Below are 16588 nucleotides of genomic sequence, written 5' to 3' on the forward strand. Positions count from 1 at the left end.
GTGTGAGTGGCGCCCGCAGATGTTCTTCACGTTCGGTGCAAAATCACAATCTCATCGCTGGCTGTAGGGCCGCACGACCTCCGACCTCCACCCATCCTCCGCTTTGTATCTAACGCGCGGGAGGGTCCCTTAAAGTTGAGAGAGGAAAAGAAAAAAAGATTCTCCTCACAGGAAGCCTATAACACACCACCAGAACAAGAACCATCATCTACGCAAACACTCAACTGGTCACTATGTGTTATCATAATCCTAATCTTCAATGACTCTGTTGTGATTATAAATGCAAACCATTAGCCCCATTATATGATAAAGTGTGGCGGGAATTTAAACAGTGAGCATTGCCAGGAGAGAATCTGGATGGGTTCTATGTTTACTGTGGAGGAAGACAAATCTCGCATCAGTCTTGTGCATTATTACTGGAGTGTGTTTAATTTTATTCCCATCTGGGAGTCATGTCGGTGGATTAGCGGGACTGTGTGTGTGTGTGTGTGTGTGTGTAATCTTGTGAACTGTCACAGCTATAAAGGCCATGGGAGTTTTGCCTCTTCTGTGACTCTAATTAAATCATCGCCTTCTGTAGTGTACTGGCTCTCGCATCTGATGAGGGGGAAAATAAATCAGTCACGCTGACAGGAAAAACTGAGAAAATCTTCCAGAAATCATCATCTTGGTGTGGAAACAATATTGAGATTTGCCATTGTCCTTATAGAGTCCAGAGAGCCCATCGTCTCCAAGAGCAAATTTAAACAGAGCAAACTGAATAATAAAGATATGAAGGGAGGGAGCTATTTTTTCACTTTACGAAAAGAATTTAAAAAAAGACATTAAATTATGTAGAAATCGGACATAGACATAGTAAGTTGTGCTTGCTCAAATAAACACACACACACACACACACACACACACACACACACACACACACACACACACACACACACACACACACACACACACACACAGAGCAAACACAAGGCTGGCCTTGGCCTTCAAATGGCCATCGTTTTTCCTCTGCTGTTTATAGAAGTAAAGTTTGATGAAACGGTTTCCCTCAGCACTGCTCATCCCAGCTCTGTGTGTTTCCCCCGAGCCGAGCCTGTCACGCTCCAGACACTCGCAGCAGCATATTCACAGCTTCTCAGCACAGGGAGCGCAATCACACAGACGGCCGTGCGCCCAAAACGACACTCCGATAAAGTGCTAAAACATGACGTTTGCTTCGTTTGCTGCAGCGATTTCACCCCCGGCCTGATGTGATGCCATCTCTTCCCACGTGGGTCAGAGGTCACGGCGGGATCAACGCGGCCTAGCCTGCGCCGTGAGCAGCCAGGTGATGTGAGGTCGCTTCAACCGGTGGTTATTTTGCTGTAGTTGCTGCCAAAAAAGGGGAAAAAAGGCGCCCAATCCAACAGCTTGCTTCACTCTTACCTCCAGCCTGGACTTGTGCGACTCCTTCGCCTCCTTCTCCGCCGACGGCCTGCTCCTCGCGCTCCCTCCTCCGACCTGCACGACGCTCTTACATTCCAGGCAGGAGCCAACGGCCAGCGCGCGTCCGTCGTCCACTAGCAGCGTGCGGCCATCGCGGGGGGCGTACAGGAAGACGGGCAGCCTGGCCACGCCGACGGCGGCCAGCCGGCCCTGCCGCCGCCGCTCCCGTCCGCAGAAGAAGCAGACGAAGGTCTCGCAGCTGTACTGGCGAGCCCACGGGGAGCTGGGCGGCTGGAGGGCCTCGTGCTGGGCCCACTGGGCGTGCAGGTCGTGGTAGCAGAGGCTGCAGGCCGACACCAGGCCCGTGGCGTCGGCAGGCTTGGCGCCGGCGGCAGGGGGGTGGACGGTAAGGAAGGGGAAAAAGGGCTCGCGCTCCCGGCAGCTGCCTGGAGGGTTGACGTGCAGCTGGTACTCGGCGCCGGCGCCCAGCTCGGCGCCGCAGAGGTAGCACGCCGACGCCACCGCCGAAGAGGTGGCGCACTCCCGGGCGACCCCGCCAGCACCGCCGGCCCCCTGGACGCCCGCCGCTGCGTGGTACCGGAGCAGGAAGGGGCCCACGGACGTGATGAGCTCCTGGCTGAGGGTGAGGCGGTACGCGGCCCAGATCTCCTCCAGGATGGAGTGGCACGGCGGGCAGCAGAGCACGCCGTTCCTCGCCCGCTGGGCGTCAGGCGGGCAGGGCAGCGCGTCCAGGAAGGGGAAATACATGGCACCCCGAGACTTGCCAGCGCCAGCCTGCGCCTGCACCACCTTCATGTCTCCGCCGGCCTCCTGGCCGCAGAGGAAGCAGGACTCCTGGCGGGAAGAGGGCCGCCGCTGCCACCGCCGCTCATCCCCGAGTCTGGGGGCATTTCCGTGGGAGCGGGGTGAAGAAGCGGCGGAGCTCTGGTTCAGCGGGACCATGTAGAGGCGCTGGAGGACGGGCACGTCGGCCAGCTGGAAGCTGTGCCACTGCTGCATGAGGGAGGCGTGGCAGCTGCCGCACACCTGCGTCGTACCTGCTGCGGTGATGGGCATGGCCCCTGGCGGCGGGGAGTGGAGCCACAGGAAGGGGAAGAAAGGTTCTCCCCGGGCCCTCTCCTGTTTCTGAACGCTCACCTGGAAGTGGCCCAGTTTGAGCCCGGCGCCGCAAATGAAACACGCGTGCGCGTCCGTCCCCTGTCTCGACTGGCAGCTCTTCCGGGCCGAGGGCGGCGCACGGTCGGGCCTGAGCTTCGTCCTCGGGTTCGACTTGCGCCCGCACGAGGCCTCGTAGAAGTCGTCGTCGCTCGTGATGTTGACCTCGTCCTCGTCGCAGATGTCCGAGTTGGTGGAAGCCGCCGGAGCGGGAGGCGAGCGGAGAAGATCCGGGTGAGCCTCACCTGTCGGCCGGAACAGGTGAGGCGCGTGCCTCACATTCCCGCCACTCGGCCACGGCCTGCTGCGCGTGACGAGCCCGTTGTCTTGCGCAGGCGCGTCAGACGGAGAGCCGTCGTAGCGTCGCTGACGGGGGGATCTCTCCTGGCTCATGGCCAGAGTCTCCGCCGGCTGACAGGCGTTGTTCGTAAATATAGCCGCCCGCCTCGGCGGCACGGCTCTGTCCGCTTTAGGAGAGCCCTGCGCCGGGTACACAGCCAGCGGGTAGCGCTGTGAATCCGGGCTGTTTTTAACCGTGATGACATTGTTTTTCCTGCCAGCCGCCCTCGGGCACTTGTTGTCCTTGGCCGCCGTGGCCCTGTCGGCCAAGTCCATCTCGTGGTCGGACAGGTTGTCGTTGTCCGAGAAAGAGGAGAAGTCAGACTCGCAGTTGTGGCCGCCGCCGCTGACCCGCCGCTCCAGGTCGTAGGAGATGTTCCACTCCTGCGGGACGCGCCGGGAGTCGCACTGGTAGGGCCGCTTCAGCCAGTACATGCGCTTCTCGACGGGCGTCCTGTTCCGCTCGAAGATGTTCCACTGCTCCGTCAGGAAGCAGTGGCACACGGCGCACACCAGCGTGTGTCCGTCCGGGCTCAGTCCGCTGGCGCCCGGGGCCGGCTCCTGGTTCTGTAGGAAGGGGAAGAATGGCACTTTCTCCCGCTGGTAGGTGACCTGCAGCCTCAGCTCCTTGCCCGGCGTCACCCCGCTGCCACATACGAAGCAGTGAACCAGCCCCCCGGTTCCATTGCGATCGCCCCTGGCCGCGGTGCAGGGCAGCGGGCTCCCCTCAGCGGGCAGAGCCGCTGCCATGAGTCGGTGTTTCCGAGATAAGGGTGCCAGTTCCTTGTCGCGGGGAGAGTTCATGGTTCCCAGGCGCCGACGACTCTGGCTACACGGCAGTGGGTGAGCCGTGGACTCGTGTCAACCTTCCACATGTAGTTGCGCGTCAGGGAATCGCATCAATCGTAACTTTGCGGGCTGATAAGACGGTCCCAACATCCACTGGAGCGCCGGCATGCGGCGGAGACAGCGGACCGCTCGGTGGTCCTTTTCCCCTGGGAAAGGAGGGGGGGTGAGTGATAAAAGTCAGCTTCTCACTCCTCCCGAGGCGGCGCGGGTGTCCACAGTCCACATGCTTGCAAAGGATGGTCCGACAGCGAAGTGTCAAGCGGAATTTTGGGTCCCCTCTCCGGCGAACTTCCCTGCCCGGCTGCCTGGCTGCGCTCTGCAAAACTTTTGGCTGCTAACTCGCTCCCACTGTACACAGCGCCATCCCTAATTCGCGGGAGCAGCTCCGACACCCCGAAGGCAACCTCCACCTCCTGCCAGCCCCCTGCCCATAACTTTTGCACGGATTATGAGCGGCCACACACCACACGCACGCCGCCAGCCCAGGACGGCCGCCCGTGCGTCAAAGCAACACACTGACCACGCACAAGTCGTCCACATGCACGGGGCGAAGGGGGCGTGTGTTCACTTCTGCTGCTGAGCGGCGGGCTCAGAAACTTCCCTCATGGGTGCGTTTGAGAAACTGTCAAGGTGTCATACGGAAATATATAGTTGCTACATACGAGCAACTATATTATTATTATTATTATTATTATTATTATTATTATTATTATTATTATTATTATTATTATTATTCAGGACCTGGAAATTAATAACTACGATCATTTCAAAAATAATAGCAGTAATCATCATCTTCATCTTCATCATCTCACACTTTTGCTGAACACAATGTCTTTCACAGAGACTATTTTGTTTTTCAACCTTGGAAATGATCTTTTCAAAATCTTTTGTTCTTCTTTTTTCTTTTTTCTTTTTCTTCTTTTTTTTTTCTTAATTCATTGACTCGTATTGGAATAGAACAAAAGCGCCCCTGCCATTTGGTGCAGTTCAGCCAGTTGGCCTGATTAGTGTCCTTCCTGGCAGGACATAACTTTCTCGACAAGGTGTCAGGCAGGCAACCAAAGTTACATGGTGCTCTACCAAGCCAGCTGGGGGCGCTGCATCAGTGGGATGTCACTCTCACAGTTTTCGGTCAATAAATCAGGATTTATAAGATTTATAAAAAAAAAAAAAAGTTTTAAGACTATTACTTTAAGGCATGAAATTTGTTTTTCATAATTGGTCAAAAATTTAGTTAATCAGGAGAAACTCATTAATCTAACAAATTATATATATATTAAAAAAAAAACAGGCTACTTGAGGTTCAACTCAAAGAAGTGAAAGGTGAAAGTGATCATGCATGTGTTTACAACACTGCCACATGGTGTCAACGTTTGGTACTACACTACATAGTTTATAAACGCTCTGACCGACTGCTCATCTACATGCACTGGGACTGTGGATATCTTCTCATGTTTCTGTCTACTTTGGTCAAATATGTTTCTGTTATCTTCTGCTGTCTGTTCTCCAATCAAAGGACTCAGATGAGAAACACGATTTTTGTGCATCCAACACTTTGTTAGCCCTCAATTGTCCCCATAACCATTTGACAGTTCCAACAAAGGTAAACTGTACATAGAGTGAAATATAAAATGTAGAATAAATAAACCAAAAATGAACACGTATGCACATAAGTTGCACAAGATTTGCTCAATAAAACACACATTGCACCCTCACATTCTGATTAAAGAAAATAGGCTGTTGGTGTGCAGTAGAAATTTTGACATAATTTTGTTTTTTCAACTGTCTGCTCACTAATGCATCAGTTGATCAGCTCGTCCACCTCACGTGCGGATGACAGGAAGTGTTTTGCTTGTCGATCTCATGCGAGTTGAGCAATTGGCAGTATTTGCTGCCTGACACCATATGGAAATTGACAGACCCCCTCCAGGGTGCTGGGAGTGGAAAGGCAGACAGGATGAGGTGTGTGTGTGTGTGTGTGTGTGTGTGTGTGTGTGTGTATGTGGTGTCCCCATAGATTTTTGGAGGCCGGGGGACACGAAGGAAGAGAAACGATGCGCTGAGATGGTTGAACTCTTTCTCGCTGAGTGTTGCTGAGCCCTCAGGAACTTTGTCGGAAGGAGGTGATGACAAGGTCAGGAGGGGGGCATCAGCACTCCTTTGCAACACCCATAGATGTGTGTCAGATGGTTGTGGGTGTGAGACGGCACCTGCCACAGCAGGCAATGCAAAAACTTATTAGGATTTATGAGTATCTTTGTTTGTATTTTTCTGTTAGTCATCTGATTCCTCTGCAGTCAATGTTTCACCTCCCGACTGTTCATTCCGTACGTGTCTTGGTTTACAGTGCACATCTGGGAGGCCTTTCAGAGTTCAACCATGAGACTCAATACAACAGCAAGGAACTGCTTGGTGTCAGAGAGCGCATGGAAGGAAAGGGGCACATATTTCAAAAAGGACAAAAATGTGCATTAAAAAGCCTTCATAACTGGATGAAACATGCAAAAACAAACACAAATAATTCAATATGGCTAAAATAAATCACTAAGCGATGAAAAAATATGTTGTCGTTTTTTTTAAATAAAAAGGATTTAAATCCAACAACCCAGCATGTAACCCAGACATAAAGATAATTGCTTTTGATAATAAACTCTTTGTCTCTGTTAGCCATAATACTGTTGCAGAGCAAAACAGAGCAGCGCAATAAGATTAATTAGGCCTTTAATGTGTTCTGAAACAAGCCATGGAAACCTTTTTTTCTCCCCCCCCCAACACAGCGTCCAAACTTTTGTTTACAGAACCTTCAGCTGGGGCCAAAGGAGCTCCTCCGTCTCTCCAGCTAACCTGCTTTCATGACATGAATAGTTTTTCAGAGACTCTGTGTTCTCGCAGTGGCCCTTTGACCACCTCATTAGGAACAGGCTCCCATGTGACTCTATAACAGTCCCCCTGCTCTCCCTACTGCTAATACTTCCTGACCCACTGGTTCTGTCACAGCTTAGAAGTTCAAGAACACCTCGCACAGATGTTTTCTCTCACTCTGCGTGATTAGGCCTCTCTCCGAGGACCGAGCCGGCATGTACAAACCGGGCTTGGACAGCTCTTTTGTTACACTAATTACTAATATGCCTCCCTTCCCTTTTCTCTCTCATATTTTACCCCCGCTCCCTTTTTTTTCATGTTGTCCTTTAATGTGTCGTGAAGACGCCGATGAATCTTTTGGGGGGAGAAAAAATTCAGCATTGAATTTTTCAGCATTTGGTAGAGATAGCGAAGAAGATACTGAAGACATTTGATATCTTATTTAAGATAATAAGATGAAGACATGTTTGATTTGAATTGTTTGATCAGCATGACGCAGGCTAATTTTTGAAAATTTCATATTTAGGATTAGCCTTGTCCCGCTGACCATTTAAAAGGTTTTAATACATGATTCAATGTATTCATCTTCACCAGATGGAGATTTTACCTAGTCACTTGGTCATTTGGTAGGTGCAGTCACATGATTAACCACATGGATAATGGCATCTGTCAGGATAGTCATTATGTAGCATAGTTATTCAGCGGTAGGAGTCAGTTGGCTTCATGTCACCTCTCTCGCTTTTTTTTAGTGTTTTTTGTTATGTTGGACTAATCAGTCTGGACATCGAGGTCCGTGTTTCCCCCAACAACAGCATGGTCACTGCTGCTTTCTGATGCACGGGTGCAGTTTGTGCAGGTCAAAGGGCGAGGACGACTTCACAGCTACATCTCCAGCAAACCAACATCCCGCACTCACCGCAGGGCTTCGTTCCGACCCGGTCATCGTTTTAACACTCGCCGCTTGGTTCGTGTGAAAATGTTTTGTTGCAAAAAGTTTGCTTCTCGTCAGTTGGCGTCCGCGCAGGAAGGCCGGCGAGTCTCGCCGACGTCCGCTGCTCCTGCGATTTGTTCGCGCCGGCTCGATACCCCCCCGCATGCCAGAAATAACATCCAAGCCGAGCCGGCAAAGAGCAGCGTGCATCCTGTCAGGCAGGATGTGAGGGTTGTGCACGCCATCGCAGGGAGGTGACACAGGAAGTAGAGCCAGCCAATGCGCCAGATTTGAGAGTCATCACGGTTTCTCAGTAAAAGGTGACGAGGTGAGAGCCTTGTTCAACAGCAGCCCGAAAAAATATGACTCACAATGTTTTACGTTTTATGGCAAAGGCGGGGATTATTTTTTTTTCCTCTACACTTGTTAACTGGAACATAAACATTCAGTTCATTTATTTTTTTGGGAGGAGTTTCATTTTCGAGCTTGTCAACGGCAGTAAAACCTGCAGTGGAGTCAAACGTCTGGAGGGAAGCCAGCGTTTTCCCTGGACATTCTTCTTTCTGACTTTCTGCTTGTTTATTTTTTTTTATATATTTCTGCAGGATCTCTCCCCTCTCTCCAAGTTCAGGGGTGCAACTCAGGAATGTGTTTCCTCCAAACAGAGAAAAAAAAAAACACAACCCCGAGCTCACACTGAGTGGACGGGGTCACAGTTCACTTGGCTGCCTTGACCGTATCCCCCTGATTAACAGGCTGTTTTTAGTTGCTTATTTTTAATACGCGAACGGGACTCCGTGGTGTTTAAGCTGCCGCCTCTAAAGTCGAATCCAGCTGAGTTTCAGCTCGTGACCTCCCGGTCGCTCCCGGTGCCTTTGAATCTGAAAAGGATTTCTGGGGAAACGACAAATGCAAAGTAAAAAAGTTATTACGGGAGCCCAAATCACTGCTCCTTCACTGTCCCCGGTGGCTAACTCCGTCATAGCTCTAGTTGACCTCTTGCCCTTTTCCCAGAGTGGCACAGCCTGCCTGGAGCCGGTGCGTGCGCGTGCGCGGGTGCATGTGTGTTCCGTGACATGAGTTCAACCTAATCCACTTTCACCTGTACTTGTCAGTCAGCGACGAGGCCCCTCCCAGGGCCGTCGCTGCAGCCCCGCCTTTGTCTGAGATTTTAACATACCTCCGACGAGCACTGCGCCTCCCGCAGGTCAAGAAGAGGAGAGAAGGATCAGGCAGGAGGTGGGAAAGCAGGAAGAGAATCAGTGAAGAGTGGTAAAAAGAGTGGATTCATACCTCCGGCGTGACACATGAGAGGCGTCGGTGAATGAAATTCATCCTTGTGACTATTTGAAGCGATATGAGGTCTTAATAATGATTCCCCGCTGACTTATGGCTGGTCCGTATGAAACTAGAGAGCCAAGGCACCTGTTCACAGCCACAGATGTTATCAGGCCATCTCTCATGTTGTTGTAACGCAGAGTCGCAGTGCTTGAAATGGCTTGTAGCATCTTGTACATACGGAAGGGATTCTCCTGACGCATGTTTAGTATCAAGACATCAAGGCAAACGTTTAAATTGTTTATTTTATTACAAAAAAAATCAAATCTTCTCCTGAGAAGATTTGATTTTTTTGTAGGGGGGAGAGAAACACGGGACAGTTTTTTGGGAGAGGAAGCTAAAGATTCAGGGATGGTGCCGCTCACACTGGGAGTCCTGGAATAATGGGAAAGGAATGTGGTGTAACGACTCCCTTGGGGCCGACCCAGTCGAGGGCCCTCCGGCTCGGGAACAACAAACGGGAACACTTGAGGAGAGCACGGTGCAAGCGTGAGGCCTATAACAGCTCGCCACACACACACACACACACACACACACCCGCACACACACAACCACACAAACACAGCAACACACTTTAGCCCCACTCCCCCTTCCTGTGCCGACCTACTGGAGTCGGCTGTTGTTGTTGGCGGCCTGCCACCTTGGGAAGAAGTGCACCGTCTCCCTCCTTCTCTCGCCTCTCCTCCTCCCTCGCTCCCTCCCTGTCTCACAGCCCACAGCCTCCCTGCCTCACTGCAGGAGAGCAGCCGAGGGAAGTGGTGATGACATGAGATCTGTGGAGAGGGTCTCTGGAAAAAGTGATTACCGCCCACCTCACCCTCTATCAAACAAACCCTTTCTTTTTCCGCAAAAAAAAAAAAAAAACCCACTCAGAAGCCATCGGCATCCACCTCGGGAGGGGTTTGGACGGTGTCCCTATTCACCCGTCCGTCCACTTCTGAATGGTATGTGTCCATCTCAGTCTGTCTGGTATGTGTGTGGTTGTCCAGTGCAGGGGTGACGATGTATGTGTCTCTTATTAGACTCTAGCAAGCAGGAACGTCATAGCACACAACAAACACATTTCTGCCCCACTCTGTGTGTGTGTGTGTGTGTGTGTGTGTGTGTGTGTGTGTGTCCAGTGGGAAAGGAAAGACCCTTGTCTCTTGTTCATTTTGCTCCAGCAAAACAGTGAACAGAGGTGCTGTTTGACACATAAGGGAAGGTTGATATATATACGCTCAACTTGCGAAAGGAGCCATTAATTCCTCATGCGCGCACGCATGCACGCACACACACACACACACACACACACCTAGAGGGACAGAATCTCCTCTCATGGCTTGTCTGGGGTGTGTTGGTCATGCTGGGAGCAGCGTGAGTGCGAGCAAGTCGTCAGGAGGAGGTGAAGTTATGATGAGAGGAAGGGAAAGGATGGAGGTGGTGCTGCTGCTGCTGCTGCTGCTGCTGCTGCTGCTGCAGCTGCTGCTGCTGAACTTGGGCAGGAGCCGCCTTTACATGCAGCCCTTCCACTCGTTGCTTGTCAACCCTCCCAGTGTGCCAAAAATCATTAAAGCATGAAGTCTGGATTTCCAGAGGACGTCTCCGGAGACAAAGAAGAGGGAAGTATCGTCTATCTCGACTGCTGAGTGGCGACCATGAACTGGTGACACATTCAATTCGAGCGCTAACGAGAAAAGACCTTTTGTGGTTTCGATGTGACAGACTGCAGCGCTAATCTCTGGTGCATCGCTCTCACTGATGACTTCATGGCTGTCGTGGTTCCCCAGTGTTGACCCAGACGTGATCTTCTGACTGTTTGTTTTGTTGCTGTGACGATGGAAACACCCCCCCCCCCCCTCAACTAGCATAGCAACATACCCACCTACCTTTACTATCTGCCCACCTGACTGCGGACATACCAACCATCTTTACCTACTGACACACAATGCACAATGGCCAGACACCCAAAGCAGCACACTGGCTTTGGTTTGTCTTCAACACAAAAATGCTGAGCGTGACAGTTTGCCAAAGAGTCTCTCCCTCATGAGTCTCCTGCTCTGATGCTGCATGCCCACCAAAGGCCAGGAGCCGAGCCCCTATTTCTTCTTCGCTTCCATCAGTCAAGGCATTTCCAACACAGTGAAACCACACACGGTCGCGGCGTCAAAGGTTTGCTTGCGGATAGACATTCTTCACTTTTTGTAGGAAAGGCGCCAGTCATGGAGAGATAGTGGGGGGGTTCTTAATTTTCCATTAGCTGCGTCTGCCAAATTTGTCGATGATTTTCACCAGTTCATTTTGTCTTCTTCATCTGTCCTCCTTGTTCTCCTTGTTTTTCTTCCTTTATTTCACTGACAGAAGCGGGGGTGTTGCATTATATGGTCTTTCCAGCTGGTTTATCATTTTTCAGTCAAGTCAAGTCCTTTGTTTAACTCTTTTGCTTATCACATAGCACTGTGTGATGTCGCAAAGGGGGTCTAAATAGGACTAAATATGCAATCTTTTTATTAGTTGAGAAGTTTAGTAGTGTACTCATCATAGGTAGGTAGGTAGGTAGATAGATAGATAGATGGATAGATAGATAGATAGATAGATAGATAGATAGATAGATAGATAGATAGATAGATGGTTCACTACTTTTTATTGTTCTAGTTTGGAGAGTCCCCTTCTGCTGCTGGTTGTGTCAGCAACATGCAGGAATTTTCCTTTTTGTGTTTGTAGTTTTGGTGTATGTCATCTGCGATATGAATCATTTGTGAGTGTGTGCATGTGTCAGAGTCTGCATTCATTCTTCTGAGCCGAGCAGCGGACGCGCGCGTGAGTCTGTGTGTGTGCACGCGCACTTGTGTGTCATCCACAGATGTGCCAAGCAGATGGCCGCATCAGTCTCCTCGTGACTGCAGCTGCAGACAAATTGAACGCAAATATAAAAGCATCACTGATTTCTTGACAGGATGAGAAGAACATTGAAATAAAAAACAGCGCCAGTGAATCTCACATTTGTGCGTGAAAGCCTGTGCAGTCGTCGGCCTGCGAGTCCTCGCCCCGTGCATGCGTGCGTGCGTGAGTGCGTCCGAGGGGTGATTGAGCACATGTGTGTTATCACGATGCCTCACCTCAGCTCTCCCACAGCTTACTAGCGGCTTCCCGAGGATGAAAGCGAGAGAAACCCCAGACTAGTGGGGCTCCACAGCCAATTAGGATTGTTTATTTAGCCAGCCACGGCCGCCTCGCAGAACAGGAGCATGCAGCCAGTCCACACAGCCCTGCACTGGAACCTCTCTCCCTCCTTTTTTCCACTCCTTCGGGCTCCTTTGGCCGCCTCTCCTCTCCTCTCCTCTCCTCTCCTCTCCTCTGCTCTCCTGCGTCCCCCTGTGCTCTCTCCCTCCAAGTGCTATTACCAGCGCAACCTCTCTCAGGATCTTTCATCAAGTCTGATCCCGGTAATAATGATAAATAATGCGGAGATTCTTTGATTTGTTTTCCGCCGAGCCTTGTTTCTGTTTAGGGAGGCCCTTCGCGACGCTTTTTAAATTACACATAGCGCTTGTGCAAATGAGTTATTTCTCTCTGATATTCCAGTTCGTGAGTAATAACAGTTCGTGGACTAATAATATAATTGCGGTGAAGCCTGTCACACGTTGCCGCCATTCCAAGCCGCCAAAGCATGTGCGCTTCTCCGATCTCCACATGACGACAGCGTTGTGGTTGCGCCCCGACTTGTTTCAATGTGCTGTTGTAAGGATTTGAAACCACTAAGGAAGAGTGTTTTGCAAGTTTCACACATGCACACACACACATACCACCCACCCACCCCCATGGTCAGGTCAACGTCCCTTCACACCAGCCGTCCCAGGCGAACATTTCTCCTGCTTGAGTCACATCCACATCCAGAACTCAGAGAGGCGGGGGGAGGCGGTGGGTGGAGGGAGGGGGGGGGCATCCATCAACCTGCATCTTCTCTCTCATTCATCACCATGATCAGGGTTCCACATCTCCTCCCCTCCCTCCCTCCTTCCTTCCTTCTCTCTCTTCATCCCTCCAACCTCACATCTGCTCTGCCCTCCATTGTACCCCCCCGACCCCCTATTCTCCCCCTATCAGCCCAAACCTCTGCTGATGGATAGGCTCACAGACTGATGCCCAGGGCTGCACTTAATGTTGTGTGGGGTGATGGTGGGTGGGTACGAGAAAGGGAGAGAGAGAGAGAGAGAGAGAGAGAGAGAGAGAGAGAGCTGGGGTGAGCAGGCCCTCTGAGATCCCATTAAGATACATTTAGCCGCCATTAAAGTCGTTAATATATAGTAAATGTAACAGATAACCATATTGAATGTTTGCACTCCACTAGAGCTTCATTCATAACTATACACATGGCTGTATAAATAGATCTGGGTATGAATTGCACACTATTGTTCCAACACAAACATATTGATTGTAATACAAGTATGTACGCCGCACTCAGCGTTCTTCCACTCAGTGTCTGGAAAGTGGAAACTGTGTAGAGAAGTGCTGGCACTGCGGCTACGCTTCCAAGACGGAGTAGTTCCTGTTTGTTCCGGTACTCAGTAGTAACCCAATCAGGCCAGGTACTGATGGGCCCGATGAGCTGGGTGAAAGGCCACACTCCGGAGGGTTCACTCCAGTTCACAAACAAAACACAAATAAAATATTTCCAAATGTGTTTGTCAACCCAAAGTTCATTCATTTCCGTGGGAATAGAATGGGAAACTACCCGTCTCCACAGTGTTGCGGTCAGAACATTTGCCACAAGTATGTAAAAAAAAAATTTCAACTGAACTTTTGACATGGATTTTAGAGAGACCGTGAGATAGTGGTTTAGCTAACTGATTTGCTAACTAGCCAACATGCTACTTCTGGTCAACTCAGTAGCCTGTGTTGATCGTCAACTCACTCGATTAGTTGAAAATAAAATTGTGCATCTGTCAGTCTGAAACGGCATTCTGGTAAAATACGGTTACACAAGTGAGGTCATCAATGTCACTTTGATATAAAGAAATAGTTAAGCAGTGCAGTTGCGCATTTGTTAGCCCTGCCACTACAAACAGGAGTCATGGGTTCGATCCCCGGGCCTGGGGGCTTTCTGCACGGAGTCTGTTGGTGTCTATGTGGGTTCTCTCCGGGTTCTTATGCCAAAAACACGCATGTGAGACAAGCTGGTAACTCTAAAATGTCCTTGGGCCTGTGTGTGTGTGAATGGTTGTTTATCTTTCTTCGTGGGCCTGTGATAAACCGCCGATAAACTTTCGCCCTATGACAGCTGGGATAGGCCCTGGTAAAACCCCCGCAACCCTGAGTGCAGGGGAAAGCGGGTATAGCAGATGAATTAATTAATTAATATGATTTGTTACAGTCACACAGGTTCCGTCTGGATGTTTTGACAGAGCTCTATGAGACATACATTCATTTTCGTCTTCTTTTTTTATATTATAGCTTAGCAGGCCATCACTTAAAACCTACTTGCTGTCATGCAACATTGCTTCTTTTTTCTTATGGCAGTCTTCAATAACCGTATTACACACAACTTGATAGCAAAATACTTCCCGCACCCCAAGACCTTGAAGTTTTCTCTCCATCTGTGCACTTCCTTCATAGGACACTGGGGGCATCGCCCATACCTTGCGGATTATACATAAGCAGAACCACAGCAATTTGTTGAGATATGTCTCTAATAGTGGATGGTATTCTGTGGTTACAGTGCCGGCGACGCGTACAGGACGGGACGAGTTCGAGAGAATTAAGACGAAAGCGTTTGAGTGATGTCGTTTCCTCACAGAGCAGCTCAGTGCAGGAATAAGGGTCTGTTCACAAACTTGTTCCACATGGGTGCCTGTGGCTAGGGCCTGTCGTGACCACAGTATATGTGTGTGTACGTGTGTGTGCGTGTGCGTACGTGTGTGTACGTGTGTGTACGTCTGTGTACGTCTGTGTACATGCACGCATGTGTGTGCGTGCGTGCGTGCGTGCAAGTTACTGTCCATTCACTCTTTCTCCGCCATCACTCAAGAGCACGACGGTGGAAACCTTAAGCTCAGTGACATCACTTTACAAGGCCTGGCAGCACTTTGATGAGTAACCTCGCACGGCCGGGAATTTGAATAAGACAGAAGTGACTAATGGCTTCACGTTACTTGTGTGGGAGTTCTGTAAGTACCCTAACACATAATCAGCAGGAAACTTTGCAGAATCAAAAACAATAAACAACAACATATTGATGTTTGAAACAAGGTCATTTATTAGAATATTTAATCTTTAGGGCAGTTTATGCAGCATGTTCTTCCTGTGTCTGAGTCCCAGTCCAAAGACACACAGGTTTTAGGGTTGGCAACTCTGAAATGTCCATAGGTGTGAGTCTGAGCGTGAATGGTTGTTTGTCTCTCTGCGTCGGCCCTGCGATAAACTGCCAACTTGTCCAGGGTGTAACCCCGCCTCCACCCCAACATAGCTGGGATGGACTCCAGGAGCCACGCAACCCAGAGTGCAGGATTAGCAGCCATAGATGATGGATGGATGCCAAAAACATCCTCCATTTAATGATCTGCAAATACATCCCAGCATTTATATCTGTTTTCTTTCGAGGACCTATGTACTGACGTATAATATTTTCCCTTTTGTCAGAGTGGTCATAGGCCAGAGTGAGCCGGATACGAATACACATCCTGGAATGGAAAAAATGACACAAAAATAGATGTTGTGATGGAAATATAACGGCTCCCGCTGAACCTGTGCGAACTGTGATCTGCGGCTCCCTCCAAAGTTGGCTCGCGCTGAAGATTCGGCTTTCCATCAGTAGCACGTCCAGAGTGTCGGTGAGGCCCGAAGGCCTTTCTTCTGCTGGCTGTGGCCAAGGATATGGATGGTCGTACCGTACGCAATCATCCTCACCCCCACCCCCCCACCCCCCCCACCCCCCCCTCCGTTGGACAGCCACTAACAGAAACCAGACTGTGCGTCTCCTCCCGCCCTCTCCCCGAGCCGCAGCCGGCCCCCGCCGCCGCTGCTCCGCAGATGGACAGAGGCAAGTGTTGTCATTTCCCTTCCATTGAACTGAGAAGAGAGAGTGAAGTGGGAAAGAAGCCGAGAGGAGATGAGGGTGCAGGGAAAATCTCGGGAGGAGGATCTGTTGCTACTAGACAGCGTGTTTATCATAACAGCTGCTGTCCACAGGGGAAACTTGGCAGGCAACATCAAAAAGGCTCATTCACAGGCCACCTCCAACATCTGACACACACACACACACACACACACACACACACACACGCACTCACACACACACTCACCACCCTCCCATTCAACACTCAGGAGAAATTAATGTCGTCCAATAGGGCTAAATCCCAGGTTAAAGGATGTCATCTCCCAGTCTTTATTAGCTAAACCGTTAGCTCGCGGCTCCGAGGTCTGTTTTTGCAATTGTTCTGGTTTTCACTTAAATGAATTAAAGTTCCATCTGAGTGGCGCCCCATGTCCATGCCAACACATTCTTCAGATGGAGAGCTGAGCTGGCCTCATTTCAACACATCTCCCTCCCAGACTCTTGTTAATACTTAGCAAGGTTTTTTTTTTTTTACAATCCCCCCCTCGAGACGGAGAGGGAGACAGAAGAATAAAGGGTCGAGGCAGCCAACAGGAGTGCTTTTATGCAGCAGTTTTACCAGACCCCTGAAAGGC

The 16588-nt window shown here is 50.3% G+C and overlaps 1 protein-coding gene across 2 annotated transcripts in view; it reads right to left on the minus strand.

Annotated features, from left to right (window-relative positions):
* gse1b (Gse1 coiled-coil protein b) overlaps window positions 1-4436 on the minus strand; it is a 157391-nt gene extending 152955 nt beyond the window's left edge. Inside the window, exon 1 of one of the 2 annotated variants that reach the window (XM_076023333.1) lies at window positions 1426-4436. In XM_076023333.1, the coding sequence (XP_075879448.1) occupies window positions 1426-3744 (2319 nt within the window). In that variant the 5' untranslated portion in view covers window positions 3745-4436. The remainder of the gene's footprint in view (window positions 1-1425) is intronic. The other variant, XM_076023343.1, reaches the window with a different exon arrangement.
* Window positions 4437-16588: the final 12152 nt, after the last annotated feature.

The sequence above is a fragment of the Nelusetta ayraudi genome, unplaced genomic scaffold (assembly GCF_046127955.1).
Source record: "Nelusetta ayraudi isolate G7.1 ecotype Tasmania unplaced genomic scaffold, CSIRO-AGI_Nayr_v1 ptg000002l, whole genome shotgun sequence".
Taxonomy (NCBI): domain Eukaryota; kingdom Metazoa; phylum Chordata; class Actinopteri; order Tetraodontiformes; family Monacanthidae; genus Nelusetta; species Nelusetta ayraudi.